The sequence below is a fragment of the Telopea speciosissima genome, chromosome 2 (genome assembly GCF_018873765.1).
Source record: "Telopea speciosissima isolate NSW1024214 ecotype Mountain lineage chromosome 2, Tspe_v1, whole genome shotgun sequence".
Classification (NCBI taxonomy): Eukaryota; Viridiplantae; Streptophyta; class Magnoliopsida; order Proteales; family Proteaceae; genus Telopea; species Telopea speciosissima.
Window position 1 is genome coordinate 14,366,628 of NC_057917.1, and position 22,345 is coordinate 14,388,972.

The following is a 22,345-nucleotide window of genomic DNA, read 5'->3' on the forward strand; positions in this document are numbered from 1 at the left end:
ATATTTTTGAATTAACGATAGTGGATTCCATGTTGAGTATCTCTTTCATTAACAATGCGTAATCATGTGTCCAATGCCGATATATAGTCCGTAAGATGTCAATCATTGACTTACCAAAACAAATGACCCAACATTACAATGAATAAGATTACTGAGATCAAAAGTCAAATGACAGGTACGAATCTCGTTCTCACACAATTGGCAGTAGCACATGTGAGATTTCTGTGCATCCACTAGCAAGCGTGGGAAACAAAAATTTAGAAACACCTTATAAACATCAAAACATTTGAATTGTTTGGTGTTGAAATTTGATCTCTTGCGCCAAGGCCTGCCGCCCTCAATGGTAAGGTTGCTCCATTATGATCTGGAGGTCGTGGATTTGAATATGAAAACAGCCTCTTCGCAAAAGCAGGATACGACTACATACATCTACTCCTCCCCAGACCCTACATTGTTGAGATCCTCGTCCATTGTGTACTCCATTTTTATACTATTTTAGTTCAATCCAAAATCCAATCAAACAAGACAAGGATTGATATTTTTCTTTTCCATATTCTATTTCTTGTAGGAAAATGAGATTATGAACCCTCAACATTATGCATTTTTTTAAACTGATCATAGAGGGTTTCAAAAATAATTTGAAAATGGTATATCAATCATCATTGTCATTGTCATGCACATATTTGGAATACACATGTAAAATGACAATATTTACCCTCATTAGATAAAATTGTGTAAAATACTAAAAGGAGGAAGAATAAAGAAGTAAGATTACAAATCATTTGACACCTTGAGGGCTGTCAATTAAAAAATCCCTTTTAAAATATTCTTGTGTCTAATTTCTGTTAGAGGTTTACTAAAGTAGAGGGTTCTCTCTAGCAAAACCTTTCTTCTATTGTGTCTTGGATCGTATAATTCTTCTACTTTGGAATGAATTCTTTGATTTTGCTTTGGCACATAACTAATTAAGACCTGAAATGCTCAACCCAGTTCGACTTCAATCATGATCAGATTTGTTAATTTGATTTCAAAGTCGAAATAAAGTTTAGGGCTGAATTTCCCTCCACTCATGGTGAATGGGATCCCATTCATGCATGGAGGGGCGGGAGAGGGTGAGAATAGATATTGGGATGGTATTTTGGAACATACTAAAACCCTAGGAGGGGTTTGTGAACCCTTGGATGGTGGGTGAACCGTCCTCTATGGGTGGAGGAAAACTTTATCCTAAAATTTGAACTTTAAATTTAAGGGATCTGGGTTTCAACATGCCCTACCCCACTGGTAGATTAGCAGTCTCTTAAATAACTGAAAATGTCGTAGTTCTAACGAGACTGAAATTTTGTGAATAAGTAGACTTCAAACTCCTCACATGTCACGTTTTAACCAATTTGAGTTTTCCAGGTGGTTTGACACAGTAACGAAAAATAGTTTTGCACTATTAGGCAGGTGCATGGACATACACATGAGGGTGTCTCTGTATAACGAGAGGGTATATGACGTATCCACAACATACCCTAGACTGATGGTTCAAGAACTCGGTCGAAATCGAGATATCTCGGTTTCCAAGAAATTGAGACGAAATTAGGTACAAATCAGGTGTCAACCAATTTTGACCAGCCTAGTTTTGATCAATTCCGGTATTTGGACCAGTTTTGATAATTTTGATCAATTTTAATACCACATGACATGTCGAGTTTTGCCCAAAAAATACCAAATTTCGACATAATTTTGATCGAAACCTGGGAATCTCGATTTCCTAACTGGTCGAAACCAACCTCGGCACCGAGATTTAGAATTGTTATATCACTCTTTCGCGTGGTAGAAAATAAAAACACAAGATATACTGCAATGAAGTTCAGGTCCAGTATTTTTACCTTTCATAGAAGCCGTGAACCACTTAAAAATTCAACTTAACTTGCATCAGAAAAGGTTCACACATTTGTGATTTTTGTGGTGATCCTTTGTGATACCTCTCGTGACTCCATTTAATATCCTGAATCACCCCCAAATCAGACCGACACCAAGGGCAATGATCTGCATCTCTTCAACCAAGTAATGGGTATTTTTGTAAATGTCTACAGGGGATTCCGGACCAAGTATCCAACTACCCAATTGGTGTTCATTGCGGTTCGCCCCGGTTCAACCCAGTCTTAATTTTTCCTAGCAAGTCAATCAAGGGTTCTGAAGAAGCACCTCTTGGCATGGTGGTGGCTGCCAGTGCAAGAGAGCACTACGCTAAGTCCAGGGAGAGGTTGCTTGTTCGACTTTCCCCCCATCAGATGTATAACATCCAGTTATTCTCCCTTGCCCTCGGCCCCCCCTCACACCCCAACTGATCACCTTCCTTGAGTTGGGATGCCAACCCATAATGGCCTATGGGCCTTCGATAGGATCTATTAAAAAAAAAAATTTTAAAAAAAGAAAAATCAAGGTTTCCGTTTGGTTGTAAGGAAAAGAAAATATTTGCATTTTTAGTAAAATATTATTCACTTCTCAAGGAAACATTTTGCATTTTCTTACAACCAAACACCAAAATGGCTTTTCTTATAAATTAAAGGCCAAAGGTTATGTGCACAGCCGTGCATGTGCATAGTCGAACACATAACTGTATGATAGAGACCAACATGGCTCAGAATGATCAAACCCCTCCCTATTTGAAGAATTGTGTATAGGTGGGGAGCCGTGCATGAATCCCTTCCCCTAAATTATATTACACCATTCAAGAAAATATTGCATTTCCCTTACAACCAAACAGTGCCATTGGGTAAGCAAAAGGAAGTTCAAAACTTCAAAGAGCCAAAATTTTGACCGGTTTTTTTGCCTTTGTTTTTTTTAACAAATTCAACGGGTTTCAACTAGGCCTGTAAACGGATCGGATTCGGCTTGGATACGGATTGGATGTAATTAGATCCAGATATTCCCTGGGCGAATACAGATGGATTCGGATGCAAATCGAATTCGGATTTTTGACTATCCGTTTACATCTCTGTCTGATGTAACCCAGACCTTCCTCCCCCAAATACAGTTTACTCTCAATCCATATCTCTTAGATCATGATTCTCTTTTCCTCATATTCTAGAACTTGTTGAATCTTCAAAATCCCTCAAAATCATTATTTACTTAATTTTGTATTATTAAGTATTCGAATTTTTTTCTGATAGATTTTTATCTGAATATTCGGATTTTTCTCAGATATCTCTAAACGAATACGGATGCGGATCGAATTCGGATTTTTGAATATCTCTAGTTTCAATGGAAGTTGGTTCTAGAGGGAATCGGTCAGTATAGCTTGACTCAACCAGCCCACCCAGTCTGGTTACAATACAATGATCTTCAGTTCTTCTTGCATTTTTTTTTACTAAATTTAGGAAATTTATGAAGCAATAACAAGAGTATTACATACTATTAATACATACAATGCCTTATAAGTATATCAAACTTACACATTTCTATATCCCTAAGAACAGGATTAAGAAACCTTAAATTTCATTAACATAGTAATTCACCACATTACCTTCATATCCATATCTATAACAACCAAAATTAACCACACCATAATTGATCAATATTCTTCATGGTTTCACAGGGTGTTTATCTGAAGCACAAGGTGTAGAACCAAAGATATGATTGTTAATGTATCGACTCGGAGCCGACGAACGCCGGAACCCTTTCGGAAGACAACCATTGATCTCTCCATCTTGAAAGACATGTTTCTTGGTATCAGGTTTTGGTTTTAAGGTAGTGTCGTGCTGTGGTTCAGAAACTAAATGTCTGGTGGCAAGTGAAACTCTCAGTGAGGAAGGGGATAACAGTAAGAGGGTGAGGAAGAGAAAGAGAAGAATACAGGGATGGTGAGTACTAGTAGAAGACATTCTCTGATCTCTTCCTTTGTGATAGAGAGAGAGAGTAAGAGAGAAAGAGAGAGAGGGAGAGGAGATGAGAATTAGTGGTTTATAAGGGTTTTGGAGATACTTGAAAGCTTGAAGAAGAGGTTGTTGTCTTTATATGGGCTCGTGAGTGCCAACACAGCTGCTAATAGCTGGCAACTGGGAAGAATGGTTGGCATAGTTGGCAAGAGAGAGAGGTGCCTTTTTGACCAGCACAGGTGAGGTGATGCCCGTGTTCTCCATTAGTTCTATTTTACTATCTCCTAAGTTTTCTCTTTATAATTGATCTCTTAACTCAAATTCTTCACTTGCTTAATTACTACTATCAAACCCAAAATCACTTAATTAAGCTCTCACTAATAATTGAGATGGTAAAGCAATGGATTAAGTGCATGGTATCGGATCGGGGATTGATCATTTTGAAAATCGATACGATACCAATATGGATCAACCCATATCGGACGGTTTGCCCTTGGTTTTCCATAAAAATTGGGTTTTTGGATCATTTTATCTCTGATCTATACTGTTCCATCGATTCGGGATTGGCTAGGTATCATGATAGTGTAGATCAGTGTCGATCGATATTGAAATGGATCGCCCGATCCTAATTCATAAAATTATGGGTAAAACATGAAAGGGTTTTTCATGCAATTAGAAAGTTCTATGAGGTCCATTAAAATTCGGTCCAAATTTAGGATTGGGTAATTCGTAAACTTAAACCTGTCTATCGCAAAAGTTTAAAAACCTAGAATCTGACACGAGATTAGTCTCCATAGATTCTAATTTGAATCGGATTGAAATAAGTTGAAATCGACCAAAATGGCTAGAACCTTAGGAATTGAAATCGAGAGGAAGCATTGTACCAATTTAGAACATTTTTTGAGTTTTTGTTTATTCAAAATACTTGTAAATCTTGCTACATGAAGTAAGTTCATTCTACTATCATCAATGGTTTTGTGGAGGTCAATTTTGTCTTTTATAAAAATAATTTAAAAGTTAATTTGGCTTGTTAACCTGAACCTTCTCTTCAAACTTAATCTCCACAAGTTTTCACCCAAAAAAAAAAAAAAAAAAAAAAACCCTAAACTCCAAGTCATCTATTTGATATGGTTCAAGTCTCTCTCAAAACACGAAGTCAACACTGAACAGCACGGAACTACCATCTAGCATAAACCAGGTGGAAGGGTCTCATTAGGCCACGTAGGAATGTAGTTAACTGTGTGGGCCCTTCTATGCGGTTTTACCTTTACATGTTAATCTCTTCCTCTTAGTCAAATGCCAACGCAACAATATGTGTAGGATCGTCTAGGTCAGTAGGCCACCTACCAAAAACCCCCTTGGGTAATGCCATGCGGCAAGATCTACACCCTTGGATTTGAGGTCGTCAGTTGATAGATTTACACGTGTCAAGCATCTATGAAAAATTAAAAGCTCTACCAGATTCGTTGAAAAGTGGCGTAGGACAGGACAGAAGTTGATCAAATCCAGTTTGATATCTGATTACGTTGACTGTTGACTTCATTACCCTACGAAGTAAAATTTATCCATTTTAATGGTAATTTTTCGATTAAGATTTTTTATTTGGCAAAAAGTTTCATGCTTGGTCGTGAATAAGAGGAATCTTTTACACTAATTTTTAGTAATCGTTAGATTAAAGTGTTTTAATCTGAACCGTCCAACAATAAAGTAATGGTAGATACTTTCCCCTACGGTTACGTTTCAGTTATTTTTTTAAATACGTGTAAAAGACTTGTATTTATCAACATGATTAAAAGAAAAAAAAAAAACGAAGCAACTTTCTTTTGTTTCGTTCTCTGCAACTCCCTTGTTCAAATACGTTCTCCTCATCTCTTCTGCAATGGCGGCTCCGCCCAATCCCTCTTACCTCTGGCAAGAAAACAAGGGTTTCATGTGTGATGGAATTTTGCCCTTCCTCATTCCCTTTCCCTCCTGTCCGTATTCTCCCCTCTTCTGCAACTCACGGCTCCGCCCAAACCCTAACCTCTGGCCAAGCAGCAAGGGTTTCATGTGTGGCCTTGGCATCGTACTCTACCGAAAATTCTTGCCTTCTGAAGATATGAAACCTGGTATTACAGACCTGATGAGGTTGAACCTATGAATTCAGCTGTCGTTCTAGTGAACCCATTGCATAGATTTGCTTTGATTTTTTTTTTTTTTTTGTGGAATTCTGTGCTGAAGTAAAAGAATTCTCCCAGTTGCTACTTTTCTCAGAAATTTTATCAGATCTAGCTGTAGAACCTTGTTTTGTAACTGACTCTACGATTGTGAACTTAATGTGTTCATTCTCTATTTAGTTAGGTGAACAAAACCCCTATGCCTCATCCCACTTGTTTGCAGCGTGATCATAACAAAATTTACCCATTAAGTATGAACTCACAAAGCTAGACTTCTCTGATTTGCTCTTATGATCTTCTAGCTAGGCACATGCCAAAACATGGTTTCCAATCCCAAATCATAATTGTGATGAAGGACCAAATGAATCACAATTGGACCTAGAAATGTGTGAGTATTAGCCATTCCAAATTCCTTAAAGCAAGCAGGTGTTACTGCATCCTACACATGATTGGTGCATGAGGTTCTGACCATACCAATGGATAGTACCTTTAATCAAACCGCACCTTTGGTCAGGTTAAAGAGATCAAAAGCTTGTTTAGCTTTGATTCTTCGGCTGCAATGGATAGATTTTTGTTTTCATTTCAGGGCACGATAGTACAAGGGTTGTTTAACCTAGAAACTCTTTGCTTGGGTAATTTCTGAGCTTGGAACAAATATGTTCTCCGCGTCTGCTTCACCTAAGTTTGTCGATGATCTACTACCACCCTTTCTTCTTGGCCTTTGTTGGCCCTTTGTCATCAATACAGAAGTAGGAACATGGGAAGATTTCTTAAAGAAAATCAATAGAAAGATGATGTGAAAAAGGAAGCTGCAAAGAACGAAACAAAAGGAAGTTCTTTCTTTTTTTTTTGTTTTTGTTTTTGTTTTTAAACATGTTGATAAATACAAAAGTCTTTTACACGTATTTGAAAAAGTAACTGAAAGGTAACCATATAAGTGAAAGTATCTACCATTATTTTTTCCTTGAACGGTTCAGATTAAAACACTTTAATCTAACGGTTACTTAAAACCAGTGTAAAAGATTCCTCTTATACACGACCATGCATGAAAACCAAGTCCTTTTTATTTTTATATTTGATAAAATAAAATCTTATTGCAATTAGGGGCAAGAGGAGCTCGAGGCGTCCTCATTATAGAGTTTGCGAAACCAAGGATTGCAAATGGGCCAAACTCTTTAGTAAGCGATGCTAATCGCACCTTTGAAAAAAAAAAAGAAAAAGAAATTATAATCGAGGACGACGGTTATAAAAGCGTAGTAGTCTGTTATGTGTCTAATGGGGTCTACTCTAATGTATGAATGCTAGATTGGGCTAGCCTAATCTGAAATAGATTAAAAGACTTGATTTAACGCGTTCCATCAGCTTCGGAGCTTTTGGCGTATCGGTCAAGTACCTAATGGCTAGATACCGATTAAAATGGTTGGATGATAATTTGATTTTTTAAAAAGCCCAGTAGAAGGATGAAGAACAAAAATAAAAAGAGACATAAAAGTGATTGATACAAATATAGTTTCCCACGCTGTACTCCTTCAAAAAAATGCAATCTTTGGAAAGATTGGTACTGGTTCCACGAAATTCAGGTCTTGATTGATTCCTTCCGCCCAATGATCTCTTTCACCTTTAGAGAAGGCAACACGGCAACGGATTGGTTGGCAAATTGGCATGCGACTCGGCAAATAATTCTTTCTTCTCTTCTGTTTCGATGCTCCCCCCCGGAACTCATGCATATTTTGCGTGAGGATGTGGTGAGTATTCTAGTTTTGAGAACTTGTTAATTGTTTATTTGGGTTTGTATGGGAGTGAGGACTCACCTGTTCGAGTGTGTGATTGAGTATGTTATCTTCTCGGGTTGGGGTAAGGTGGGTATTCCCCCACCCCTTGTATTCTATTTTCTTGATTGATTGATTTTTAATATAAGGTTAGGGGTCAGCCCAGGTCCCCGAGCATATTCGATTAAAAAAACAAAGAAAAAAGAATATAGTCTCCCACCATTGAGGAGGTGGGTGATTGAATTGTCTAGTAAAGGGTTTAATGAGGAGAGAGAGTGTGGGGTTCATGGGTGAAATGTGAAAGAGTGTGCACACGAATCTACACATTGGCATCATGGGTTTTTTCCTCATTTCTGATACCGATACCCATGATCATCTCTCTCTCTCTCTCTCTCTCTCTCTCTCATGGGGAAGTTTTATCGTTGGTTAGTGATGATGATTTTATTTTATTTTCTTAATCTTTTATTCATATTTTGATTTTTCCCCCCCTAATTTTGTTATTTTATTTTTAATGTTCATCTTACTTTTCTAGTAGGATTTTAATCACTATTAGGGTATTTTTACTATGTTATATTCGAGCTAATTTAGGAATAGTTCCACCAATACATAATAAACTGCAAGAAAGTCATTTAAAGTGGCATGGATATTTGCAACAAAGGCCATTAAACCTTTAAATTGCAAGGAGTAATTTGATTCAAACTAAAAGAACCAAGAGAGGCAGGGGTAGGTCTAAAATAACTTTAGGAGAAGTGGTAACATAACTCATAATTTAGGACTTAAAGCTAGATATAGTAAGATTCGAGACTGTATTAAGGATAATATTTTAGATCTTAGCTTTAATAAATTTTACTTTCACAAAAAATTAAAAAAGGGGAATAGTTGAAGACTATTAGTAAGTATGATTTTGAATTGATCTGATTAGAGAATAAGAATACATGTAGTCGACTCCATTTAATTGGGATAAAGCTGAGTTTAGTTGAGTTGTACTATTTTATATTTGGACAAGAGATTGCTCTGTGATTGTGTAGCACCAACACCAGCACAGGGGCCAATAAAAGTGTGTACAAATGCATCTGATTGAATGGAATTTTTTAGTTCACTATGGTTGAATGGTAATTTCACATAGTCCAGTGTCTAGGCACAGGTACCACATGACGGGTTAACGTTCTTTTTCCCTTTATATTTATTTAAACTATCATTCACTAATTAATTGATATCATTTTCTTTTTTGGAAAATTTGGTTTATTTAGGATGTATAGAATTTTAAAGCCCAAAATCAGGGGAACAACATGATATAGGGAACTCTATCATACATTGTCAGAATCTTGTTAAAGGCTTCTTCATGCTAACACCAGGACCTCCGGCCATGGCCGCTCAGGCCACAGCTGGAAAGAATCAGAATACGCCATCCATGCCTACTGCAACTATCCGGTTCTTGCTCTCACACCTCCCTCTCACACACACAACACCACCCTCTCCCACACCTGTTTCAAACTCTCTTCAGCATTTACTTTTAGGGCAAGAGATCACTGTCTAGTCATGTAACACATGCACCAGTGCAGGGGCCAATGAAAGCGCAAACAAAGGGATCTGTCAGAATGGGATTTTATAGGGAAGGGAAGTGAAAGAAAAAAGCTAAAAAAAAAAAAAAAAAAACTTTTGTAATCATTATCTCATGTGATTATATCACTAACTCCACTATAGAACTACAAGGGATAAAGATTACAAATGTTTGTTTTTTAGGTTTAAAAATTTTCACCTCCCTACCCTTTAATTTCCCTTGAACCAAACATAACCTACATGAAAGCTAACATCCATTAGAAGTCACAGAACACCCACTTTCAAGACACAGAGAAGGCCAGCCTACCAAATAAACCCTTTTAACAGTTTTTCCACACAGATGAAAGACTGCTAGGTGATGCTTTGAACCTTCCATTCCATGTACCAAAATCAGCTTTCAAATGACCATTTGACCAGACAGTCAGACCACGCTTTGAGCTCCCAGAAATGCCTGAAAGATCCACCGGTTTTGCGTGACCGGACCTTCATGACCCAGTCCATCTTTTAAAACATTGATCAAGACCACACATCTGAAATCTTAAATTTGATGATCACACTAATCAATGCAAGAAATACATCTAAGATGCAACTACTGGCCATGGCTGCTGTAAAAGGGATTCTTGATCAATGGTGTACTGAAGGCTCAAAGTGACTCAGAAAGTGTCATGGAAACATAGAATGATAAGCTACTCAAGCATATCCTCCTCATGAGGACATTCTCCCAACTGTCACCTCTCAACTAAAGGCAATACTAAATTACTAGAATATGGACAATAATATAACTTTACAATCCTTTTGAATCTACTACCATTTTAAATACTCCAGGGAAGAAGCATGTAAAATATGCAACAATGAGCTCAAGAACCTGGCAGAAAAAACTTAAATTTCATCAGCAGCTCTGTGGCGGTAGACTACTTCATTTCTATTTTCCTGCATAGTTTCCACAGCAACTATTCCCTTGTGTGTATGGATAGAAAAACCTAAAGCTAGGGTGACACAAAATACACCTCAAGTACTACTTCCCCCCGTTCTTTGAATTGGTTTGTAAAGCACAACTGTAACAAATTTTGAGCGGAAGCGATGCGTGAACCCAAGCGCCACCACTGATCGTGGGGTATCCCTGTTCTCAATGTAGAGATGGTTGAGAATCACATTCTGCGGCACAGGAAGAGATCCTGAGGTGTCTCTGTCTGCTGGATAGCTCAACAATGTTTGTTGAAAGTGAGGAGGCACAAGAGGTGGGTCCCTTTCTTCATCTTCATTGCTGGGGTACGGGTTGCTGTAGCTTGACTCAGGTGACTTTGGAACTTCAAATCCTACCACGCTTACCTCATCCTACAGTAAGTTTCTTATCAGAATCACAAAGTTTGGAGGTCTAAGCAATCAGAGAAGTTCAATAATCAAGGTTCATTGCTTACTTGGTCTTCACCGTATTTATTATCCATGATGATACGAAAATGATCTGGCTACCAGTGCCCAATCATCAATAATTTGATGACCTAAGATGTAGGAAAAGCCTGAAACAAGTTCCACTTCCATCAGGAATTGCAAAACAACGAAAGACATTCTTACCAGACCATGTAAACAGAATGATATTGTTTATGAGAATAATGGAAACAGCACAAGAGCAACAAGCAGGAACAAAGATAACAGAGATCAAAAGGCATGCTAGACCAATGATCAACTGGAAGGAGCATAATGGAGAAAAATAAGATGAGCAAAACACCTACAAGATCTTAGAAGTTTAAAATAAGCTTACCTCCAAAAAACAAAACTTCCTTCAACATTCTAGATCTACCATGTTGCAGTTCTCTGCTAATTGATCTTTTAGACTGTACAAAATGGTCCACTAGTCCAACTGGGAATTTTTCTTCCATTTGGAGGGTGAGATCTGCAAATTCCTTGGCAGATAAGTTGGCTAGAGTGGGAATGGAGAGACAGCATCTGTTCATAGGCCATTTATCCTAAACTGTGCTCCTTATTTGTTTTGGTTGGGGGTGGGGGGAGGAAAATTAGGGCCTAGAGCTCATAGAATCCCAAGTTTGCATAAAGTTAGCCCAACGGATTTATTTTTAAAGGAGAAAATCTCTACATGTTGGAGATAACATGATCATCCCCATCAATCGAAGTAATTTGTTCGGTTTGAAAGGAGGAAGCAAACTCTTCCAGCCACCAGGTAAAAAGGCTTCAAGTACAAAAGTCTAATCAACTTCAAGGCCAGGCCTCATAAAACCCTAGAGTGAACAAGTAACAAGTCATCTTTCTACCAAATATAGCATCAAAGAGCACGGATTTGAGAACAGAAGAAACTCTATGACGCAGTTCTGTCAGTTTGGTTTGCATGAAACCCTAATGACATTAAGGCATTCCATCATTCTAAAATCAAGGAAATGAGTCATCCAATCTCTGTCTTCACCTGGTCAACAACTAATCAGAAGCCTAAACTAAACTAGTTTTAAAAAAACATAATAATTAAAAAAAAAAAAAAAAAAAAAAACCAAAATATAGAAGCCTAAACTCATGTAAATGAGAGTGAAGCACAAAGTTGTATTCGAAAGTTCATTTGTAATTTGTTCTCAATTCTTGTGTTACATAAAAAATTATCAACATTCCTATTGAAAGACAATACCATGTAGTTGACCAGAACAGGTATATAAACCAAAAGAATATGAGGGGTTTGAACCATATCCAAGGAAAGTGGACATAGAGGTTCTGTTAAAAAGAGGGTGCTTTGTGGAGGAAGGTGATGAGGGACAATGGAATGGTAAATAGGGCTTACTAACCAAATCAAATTTCCACTACTGGTAGGACTTGTGATAAGAAGGGATTAAATATGTACTGACATGAAGATACTACATCAACAGCAAGCATTACGGTAGTAGGGCTGGCAAAAATTTGTCCGACTTGGTTAAATCAGGTCCAAACAAGAATCTATCGTCCGAATCCAGGTTTGGGCAAGATATTCTAGTCTGACTTTTAAACCGGGTTGGGCAATTTGGACAAGTCACCCGGTTTTGCACAAATTTGAATAATTAATACGTTGCATTTAGTTTAAATATGGGTATTATCAAGTAACATTTTACCTACTAGGTTTTGAGTTCAAATACATAACATATTTTAACATTATTTATACCCTAAATTATAACTAACAACAATACACTTTGTTACGTATGTACACTAAATATGATTCATTCGCATAGTTGTCAAGGCGTCACCTAGGTGTCCAGGCACCTTGGTCAACTTGTTGGTGTCGCTTTGCGTATAGGCCCCCCCTCCACCGCCTTGAGTTGTCTAGATACCTTGACAACTATGATTCGGACAAAACAGGGTCAGACATAGACAACCCGAATTTAAACCAAATGGACATGGACATGTCCCCATGCTCGATGTCCGGGTTCATACCAGATCAAGGTCACACACAATTAAGTGTAGACCTTGCAAATTGTCTGAACCAAACCCAGTTTTATCAAATTTTTTGCCACCTCTAGATGGTAGGAAAACGGGGAGAAGGGAGAGGAAAGCTTCCTGACTTGTGGCCGAGATATCTTCTTGTTGTGGAAAAAAACAAAAAAACACAACCCAGTAGTCAGTAGTTTGAAGTGATAAATGGAAAGGTTGTTTTAGAATCCCACTTTCTGAATAAATCTTAATGGAAGTGTAATAGAAGAATGCCTGCTGTTGTCCCAACTTTTATTTGAGGCTCCTTGTGAACAAAGAAGAAGATTTACAAGTTCGGAAACATAGGCAGAGGGATTATTCTGGGAAAATTTTCACCAAATTGAATGTAGGGACAGTACCACTTCTCCAACCAACAATGTCTGGAGTCAATCTGTCCCCCACTAGAGTGGAAGCATTTACTGGTGTCATTCACAAAATTTTGCCATTAACAATCTTCAATGTCAGGGTGTGCATTAAGCAAATAAAGGAGTGACATCTGAGAGAGGAGGAGAATGCTTGATGTAGATCGAAAAGATCTGATGGATCCAATTGGCCTGTGGGTAACGGGCATAGAACTAAAACTCGCGAGATCTCGGTTTTTCAAAACCTCGAGACGAGATCTCATGCGATACGAAAAAGTACCCCAGCTCGAGCGAGATCTTGAGATCTCGACTCAAACTCTTTTATATGAGTGCCAGATCTCGAGATAAAATCTTGGTATACAGACACCTATCTATGCAAACCTTGATATACAAACACTTATTTATGCTAGAAACCAGGACAGACACTTTTTTTTTTTTGGATAGGTCAGACACTTATTTATCCTTAATATCATTTAAGTAAATGTTTTGTATTTGTATTTGTATTTCATTTACTTAAGATATTATTCATAAATAAGCAAATACACCCTATTTGAATCCAATAAAAATAGTTAAGAAATCAAATTCCAAAAAGAAAAAAAGTTAAATTATATTAGGCATAAATAAGTATTTATCCTGTGTCTGTCCTGGTTTCCCACTAAGTGAAACTCCTATTTCTTTGTTTTTGCAAAATCTAATAGTGCCATTGTGTTTAAATGACCTAAAATAGGCCGAGTACCAAGCTTCAGACCCAAACTAGGTCTGAAACCCACCGAAACCAGCATTCGAGTTGAAAAAAAAAAAAAACAAATACACCCAACTCATCTTGAGTCAACTCGGTTTTTTCCAAGGTCGAAACCTGGTCGAGTTCCGAGTTTTAGTTCCTTGGTTATGGGACCACTAATGGAATGAAAGAGGTCCCGATCTGATGGCTATATATGGGCTAGATTTGATCTCCGATCAAACGATCAGATTTTGATATAATGGTTGATATGACCAGATTTGAATCTAGATCCAATGGTTCAACTTTAAAAGGAAAATTACCAGATCACAATATCTATTTTTCCAGAATAAAACCAGGAATTAGAGGATCCAAAAAATTGAAATCAAAGGGAGCAATTGGGAGGAGAAAGACGGCTGATGGAAGGGTGTTATGGAGGAGATAAAGTAGGGAACAAGATGGGAGAGAGTAAGGACTGAAATTAGGTATCAGTTAAAAAAAAAGGGAGAAAGAGAAGACAGCTCGCAGGTGATAGAAAATAGGGAGAAATAAGTTGCGATGGAGAGATTAGAAAAGAAAGAGAAGTAAGATGAGTAACCGTGGGGGGTGGGGAGGAGATAGAAAATCCCTTACCAAATTGAGAGGAGGGAGAGAATGGAGCCCCATAAGGCAATCAATCACCAAACAAATAAAACTAATCCATTCACCATAATTGATGGAGTGTGGTTACAATGTTTATTCATAGAAGACAAAAAAAAAAAAAAAAAATCCCTCCTCGGTTAACTTAACTACTAACAAAATTTAATATATGATCTTTCCTAACTAGGACTTTTGGTCAACTAAGGAATCTAGAATTTTAGATTTCCTATCTAACTCATAGACTAACAACTAGTCTCTTAACCAACTAACGACACCAACATGGGAATATTAATTTCGTGTAATCCTTAAAACCCTCACTTTTAAGCTTTATAATTTAGCCCACTACGATAATAAAACTCGAAAACTAAGGTCCAACTCAAACTATTACTGCAACTTGACCCAAATTTAAATTGGGGCCTATATTCCCTCATTAAAAAGACTCTCCCTTGGGACTAGTGCTGCCGGAGCACCACCATCACTCCATTGGCATCCTTGATCATCCACTTGGATAGAATGATGATCCTATGCTTCACACAAATAAACCCAACAATATTTGGTTTCATCACATCTAAGATTTATGGAGGAAAAAGGAAATCAATGGTTGTGATCTTTTCAAATTGTGTATACTCAATTGAAATCCATTCTTGGGGCTCTACCACTTCAATCGAACCATTGATCAATTCCTCAGCTTCAATCTCGGTCGGAACCTCTCTTTAAGATCGTCCACTTCCAGTGATTCTTTCCACAATTCAAACATAGCTTCATTTTCCTGATTGAACACTTCAGTTGCTTCTCTATAATACTCTCTAAGTTCCATAAAAAGTAACCTTTATGTCTCGCATACTCTTGGATTGTATAAATATCATCTTCTATTGAAAGGAGTAAGCCGTATATGTATTAAATAACCTCTATGATGAAGAGCTTTTAGGTTTGACTCTGATACCAAACTAATGCAGATCGATCAGATCTGATGGATCTGATTGGCCTGTGGGTAATGGGTCCAGTAATGGAATGGAAGAGATCCCGATATGACAGTTAGTTATGGGCAAGGTTCTAAATTTCGGTTTTGACCAGCCAAAAACCAAGATTGTCTCAGTTTTGACCATATCTCAGTTGAAAACTGGTACTTTCTCCAAGCTAACTCGAACCTTGGTTTAGAGGCCCATAAATTGTTTTTTTGCCCTGATTCTTGTTGTGCTTCTTATTTTTGACATTTTGCACCCAATCCATGCATTAGTTTCACATAGAGAACACTCAAAATAATACTTGTGGTTTTGACCCAAGGTTAATAGTGTATCTTGTTCTTGGACATGATCGAATAAGGTTTGACCGGAACTTAACTCCTTCAATATAAATTAGACTTAAGTAATCTTGGATTTGTTGGAAAGCTTTCAATATAAATCAGATTTAAGCAATCTTGGATTTGTTTGAAAGCTTTGTTGGAAAGCTTTTCAACAAATACAAGATTTCTTAAATCTGATTTATATTGAAGGAGTTATGTTCTAGTCAAACATAATTTGGTATGCACGAATGCTGTTTAAAATCGCTTTGAATGGAAATAAATTTTTAAACATCAAAACAAATGAATATTTTACCGCTCTTTTGGTTTTTAGCAATGTTCTATCATATTAAGATTTATGGAATTTTTAGATTTGAGAAAAACCCCAACATTTAAAAGTTGAAAATTCCAACTACCGTCGAAAATCCAATTTTTGTTCGTGAATTGTGGGGTTGACTTTTTATCCTTTTAGAATTTGATTTTTGTAACTATTTTATTGGATTCAAATAAGGGGTATTTGCTTATTTATGAATAATATTTTAAGAAAATGAAATAACAAATATAAAAACATTACTTAAATGATTTTTGATATAAATTAGTGTCTGCCATGGTTTTTGGCATAAATAAGTACCTGTCCTGGTTTCGAGTCAAGTTTCCTCAAGTTTTGATGGGGATAAGTTAATTTATATAGGTGTTCCGGTTGAAACTTGTGAAATTACCAAAATATGGTTGAAACAGATCGAAACATTGCATTTTTTAAACTCCCCTTCAACTCGTCTTGGTCAACTGTGAAACCGAGATATCTTGGTCAAAACCCGCAGTTTCGAGTTTCGACCGAGATTTAGTTCCATGGTTATGGACCAGATCTGATCTTAGATATAAGCATAATTGTCAAGGCGTTGCCTAGGCGTCCAGGTGCCCTTGGTTGCCTAGGCGGGCACCTTGGTCGCCTTGACTTTAAACCCTCTCCAACGCCTTGGGTCGCCTAGACGACGTGCCAACCATGGGTCTAAGTCAGAATTTGATCTAATGGTAGATATGGCCATTTATGAATCTAGATCTAATGATCCAGATTTAAAAGGAAAATTACCAGATCTCAATTAGTATTTTCCCAGAATAAAACCAGGAATTAGACAATCCAAACAAGGGAGCAATTGGGAGGGGAGAGAGAGGTGATCGAAGGGTGTTATGGAGTAGATAAAGTAGGGAAGAAGATGGAAGAGAAAGTAGGGACTGAAATTATGAATTGATTAAGAAAGAAGGGTGAAAGAGAAGACAGCTCGCAGGTGAGAGACAATAGGGAGAAATAAGTTGCGATAGAGAGATAAGAAAAGAAAGAGAAGTGAGAGGAGTAACCGTGGGGGTGGGAGGAGAGAGAAGAAATAAGAGGGAGAGAGAAAATCCCTTACCAAATCGAGAGGAGGGAGAGAATGGAGCCGCATATGGCAATCACCAGAAAACTAATCCATTCACCATAATTGTTGGAGGGTGGCTACAATTCTTATTTATAGATGACAAAACAAATCTTTTTTTTTTTAACCCGAACATTATCTGGGACCCGAGGAAGCCCCTAAAGCTTTATTAAACATAGAAAAAAATAATCAAAATACAAGGGGAGGGGGGACATAACCTGCCTTGCCCAAGGAGATAAATAGAACACTCTCACTACTCAAGCCTTTCCAAAAAACCAGAAACCCAAACCCTAAACAGGAAAAAACAACTAAAAACGAAACACTGGTAAGCCAACCTTATCTTCTCTAAGGATGTGGGAAAGATCAGCAGGAAACTCCCTTTGCAACCGGAATAATGTACTACGTTCTGACTTGAAGGCCATGTTAGCCAGAAAATCAGCAGCGCGGTTACTCTCTCTATATGAAAAAACACATTCGCTTCCAGGTTATCAATCAACTGAATAGCTTCATGGTACCAATACCAGCAGTTCCATAACGGGCACACTCGCGAAGAGATAAGCCCAACAATTGTTTTGGAATCCGAGTTAACATGGCAAACCATGTGGCCCATGCTAGCACACATACGAAGGCCATCCAGGAAAGCCCTCAACTCTGCTTCGGTATTAGAACAAAAGCCATAAAAGTTAGCAAAAGCCATAAGAAAATTACCGTTCTAGTCACGGATAATGCCACCACCTCTACTCAAACCCGGATTTCCTTTACTAGCCCCATTGAAAGGAGGGCACCAATAAACCGTACGAGGGATAATAAACTTGCATGAGGACGGGTTAACCTTCAAAATCTATAAGACCAAATCATCCTTCATGTTGGTTACCCTAAGAGGGAAGGAGGGAAGTGGGACTTCTTGGATCCAAAGCAGAATCTTCCCAATTATCATGTTTGCCGAACGTGCACCATTATCATGCCTTCGATTATTCCTTTCCTTCCAAAGCTCCCATATGATGAAAGAAGGAATAATCCCAACAATAAATTTAATAACATTATTGGAAGAACCCTTGGACTGCGAAAAAAGAATTCTAGTACTCACCTCTTGAGTGGGAAGAACCTGAATATCAAACAGATCCCAAACCTTCGAAGCCGTGGCCCCAATAGCCAGGATGTGGGTGGAGGATTCCTGCTTAGGATGCTTACAACACATACACTTGGAAGCCATTTGCATCCCTACCTGCATAACCGAGGTATTAGTAGCAATACTACTGTTTAGCACCTGCTAAGTGAAGAAACCAATATTCGTGGGGACCAACTCGTTCCAGATCCATCTAGCTTAAGTTATTGCCTGGTGAGTACCACGAATCGACTTCCAAGCGGATTTGAGAGAGAAAACATCATTACTAGCCAAGGACCAAACAAAGCGACACTCTCTAGCCAATAGCTGCACATTACTGTTGGAGACCCTTTCACGAACCTGGTCATTATCAATCATACCCATCAAAGTCTGATCCCAGGATCTATCCCCCTGCAGAACGTCTTGGACTTTCGTGTACAAGTTAACATGAATAGCTCTGTCAACATAATCAATCAACAAGCCCTCCCCACTCCAGTTATCAAGCCAAAATAAAACGTTGCCCTGCCCAATCAACCATTTAGAGTTAGCAAGTAATAAATCTCTAAGAGCCATAGAGAACCTCCAAGTTTTTGAACTAGACACAATTGGCTGGGCCAATGCAACATGATTGCCCCTAAGAAACTTCGCCTTGAAAAACGAACTCCATACAGAAGATTCAAAAATGGCACTCCAGAGGCCTTTAAGTCTCATGGATAGATTAACCTCACTTAAAGGACGAATTCCCAATCCCACCTCCTTCATTGGCTTGCTTATTTTATGCCAACTAACCCAGAGCCATTTGTTCCCAAATTCCGACTCACCCCAAAGAAATTTAGAACATATGGAGTTAAATCGCTTCATGATAGTTTGAGGAACATCCAAGCATGCCAGAATGTGAATAGGAATGGAGGATAAAACATGCTTTAAAAGAGTCAATCTTCCTCCCGAGGACAACAACTTTCCTTACCACCTTGCCACTTTCTTTTGACTCTATCAAGAATACTTTCAAAAGACGCCACCTTCAACCTCCCTGTATATAGAGGAGCTCCCGGATATGTTAAAGGTAGAGATTGCTTATCAAATCTAGTAATGTCACTCACCATCCTGCAATGATTGTTGGAGGCTTTGTGGCTCATAACAAAGCAGCTTTAGACCGGTTAACTAACTGGCTAGAGTAAGATTCATAACGAGATATAAAACCCATGATCTACTTAAGGGAAGACTTTAGCCCTGTAGAAAAATAATGGGGTCATCAGCGAAAAGGCTATGAGAAATAACTGGGCATCCCCGAGGGAGATGAAAAAAGCTTGCCCGACCTTCATTGAAAAGGTTAGTCAGACCCCTACTAAGAACTTCCTCAGCCAGGATGAACAGCGTGGGAGAGAGAGGGTCCCCTTGCCTAAGCCCCCTAGTAGATTTGAAATATCCTATTGGACCATCCTCCAACACAATCAAGAACCACTAATAAAATATAGGGAGGAAGAACGCTACCTGGTTGCGTGCGGCGCGCGGCCCTGTGTCTGGGAGCAAGGGCCGCGCACCGCATGCGACCAGGTAGTGTTCTCTATCCCTAAAATATAATATCTGAACTTTCCTAACTAGGACTCTTGGACACTAAAGAAATCTAGAATTTTAGATTTCCTAAATTAACTCATAGACTAACAACTAGTTTCCAAACCAATAGTGACACCAACAAGCGACCCACTTAAAATAAAATATTAAATTCGTGTACCCCTTAAAAATCCTCACTTTTGGGCTTTATAATTTAGCCATTTACAATAATAATAATAGAACCCGAAAACTAAGATCCAACTCAAACTATTACTAAAACCTGGCCCAAATTTAAACTGGGCGGGCATTAATGCTTATCATCTAAAACCTTCCTCTCCCCCCTAATTTATCCCCAAACTTAGGACAGCACATTACATTTACTTCTTTCCTTCCCTCCTTTTTTCCCCTCCCATCAATTGACAGTTTCAGCCCCTAAAATTTAGGATCTAATTTCCCTGTTTTGGCTCCTCCACAGTTCCCTTTGATCAGCCTCTTCTCTCATATCAGTCCATCCCATCAATCTCTCAATTCTGGTTAGATATTTTTAATTTAAATTTGGAATGTCAGATTTAAAAGTCAGGTACTAATACTCCCTAAAATCTGACCACTAGATCAGAGATATCATAGTCATTAGACCTGCTTTGTAGATCTAAGCAATATCCACCCTTAAAACAGAATCTTGGAATTTGGCCCATCACCTGCAGATCCATCTGCGTGATCAATCTGATCACACACACTATCCTCATCTTAACATGCCCCACAAAATCAGCATGCAACTTCTTAATCTTTAGAAAGCCTAACTTCTCTATTCCCAGAGCCCCAAAACCCCAGGCAATAGGCAAGTGCAATTACATTCCTCCACGGGACAATCTCAGCCTTATCCCAACTAAATGGGGTCGGCTACATGGACCCTTGCCCTCCAATCAGCTCTATTTGAAGCCATACTTGATACAAGGCCTAAGCTATGCATTTCTTTCCTCACCACTTCTCCTAGAGTTATTTAGGCCTGCCCCTGGCTCTTCTAGTTCCTTCAATCTGAATCAAATTACTCCTCCGTACTAGAGCATTCCAAGGCCTCTGTTGAACATGGCCAAGCCACCTCAAATGACTTTCTCGTAGCTTATCATGAATAGGGGCTACTCCCAAATCCGCTCTAATATGTTCATTCCTTACTTTATCCTTCCTAGTTTTGCCACAGATCCATCTCACCATCCTCATCTCTGCTACACTTAGGTTATCTATATGACACTTCTTAAGTCTTAACTGCCCAACATTTCGCCCCATATATCAAAGCCGGTCATATGATTGTCGTATAGAATTTTCCTTTAAGCTTTAAAGGAATACGTCGATTACACAACACTCCGGATGCACCTCTCCACTTCATCCATCCTATTTTAATTCTTTGTGAAACATCATCCTCTATATCCCCTTCTTTATTTATGATTGAGCCCAGATACCTAAAATAATCACTTTGCAGAATCTCCCTCTCATCAATTTTCACCATCTCATTATCCGTCCTAGTGTAACCAAAGTCACACAACACTCCGTCCTAGAATTTTCCTTTAAGCTTTAAAGGAATACGTCGATTACACAACACTCCGGATGCACCTCTCCACTTCATCCATCCTATTTTAATTCTCTGTGAAACATCATCCTCTATATCCCCTTATTTATTTATGATTGAGCCCAAATACCTAAAATAATCACTTTGCGGAATCTCCCTCTCATCAATTTTCACCATCTCATTATCCGTCCTAGTGTAACCAAAGTCACACACCATATACCCCGTCTTCGTTCTACTTATCTCAAAACCTTTTGATTCCAAGATTGATCTTCATAACTCCAACTTAGCGTTAATCCAGCTTTTGTCTCATCCACCAAAACAATATCATCAGCAAAAAGCATATACAAAGGAACCACATCTTGAATGTCTGGTTAAATCATCCATGACAAGCACAAACAAATAAGGGCTTAAAGCTGATCCTTGATGTAATCCAATTTAATTGTGAATTCACTACCTTGACCCCCTACGGTTCTCACGCTAGTTACCACGCCATCATACATATCTTTAATTAGGTCCATCAGTGGGTTTTGTTCATGAAGCTCATAGATCTAATATCCAACCCTCTCAATTTTTCCCAGTTTTTTTACACATTACAATCTAACCAAATTGTAAAAAGATGGTGGACCTTGGTGCAACGGTTAGTTTGCTCCATTGTGGCCAAGTGGTCACGAGTTCAAGTCTCTGGAAACAGCCTCTCTGCAAAGCAGGGGTAAGGCTGCGTACATTATGATCCTCCCCAGACCCTGTAGTGGCGGAAGCCTCATGCACTGGGTATGCCTTTTTTACAATCTAACCAAACTACACTTCTTCCTCCTCCCACACCCACACCAACACCCCCCCCCAAAAAAAAGGTCACCATTCTTTTCCATCCAAATAATTTCTTCTCCATTCTAAGATCGAACGCCAATTTGATACAGCCATATAAC

The 22,345-nt window shown here is 38.4% G+C and overlaps 1 protein-coding gene across 1 annotated transcript; it reads right to left on the minus strand.

Moving 5' to 3' along the window:
* Nucleotides 1-10,112: 10,112 nt before the first annotated feature.
* On the minus strand, nucleotides 10,113-10,868 carry LOC122649774 (SNF1-related protein kinase regulatory subunit beta-3). Its single transcript, XM_043843013.1, has 2 exons — nucleotides 10,770-10,868; nucleotides 10,113-10,686 (listed from the first exon to the last, which is right to left on the minus strand). The coding sequence occupies exons 1-2, from the start codon at nucleotides 10,794-10,796 to the stop codon at nucleotides 10,360-10,362; spliced, it is 354 nt and encodes a 117-aa protein (XP_043698948.1). The 5' UTR covers nucleotides 10,797-10,868; the 3' UTR covers nucleotides 10,113-10,359.
* Nucleotides 10,869-22,345: the final 11,477 nt, after the last annotated feature.

Coding starts and splice junctions, on each gene's coding strand:
- LOC122649774 (XM_043843013.1), bottom strand. CDS start 10,796: ATGGATAATAAATACGGTGAAGACCAA. Junction 10,687..10,769: donor ATAAATACGGTGAAGACCAA/GTAAGCAATGAA, acceptor AACTTACTGTAG/GATGAGGTAAGCGTGGTAGG.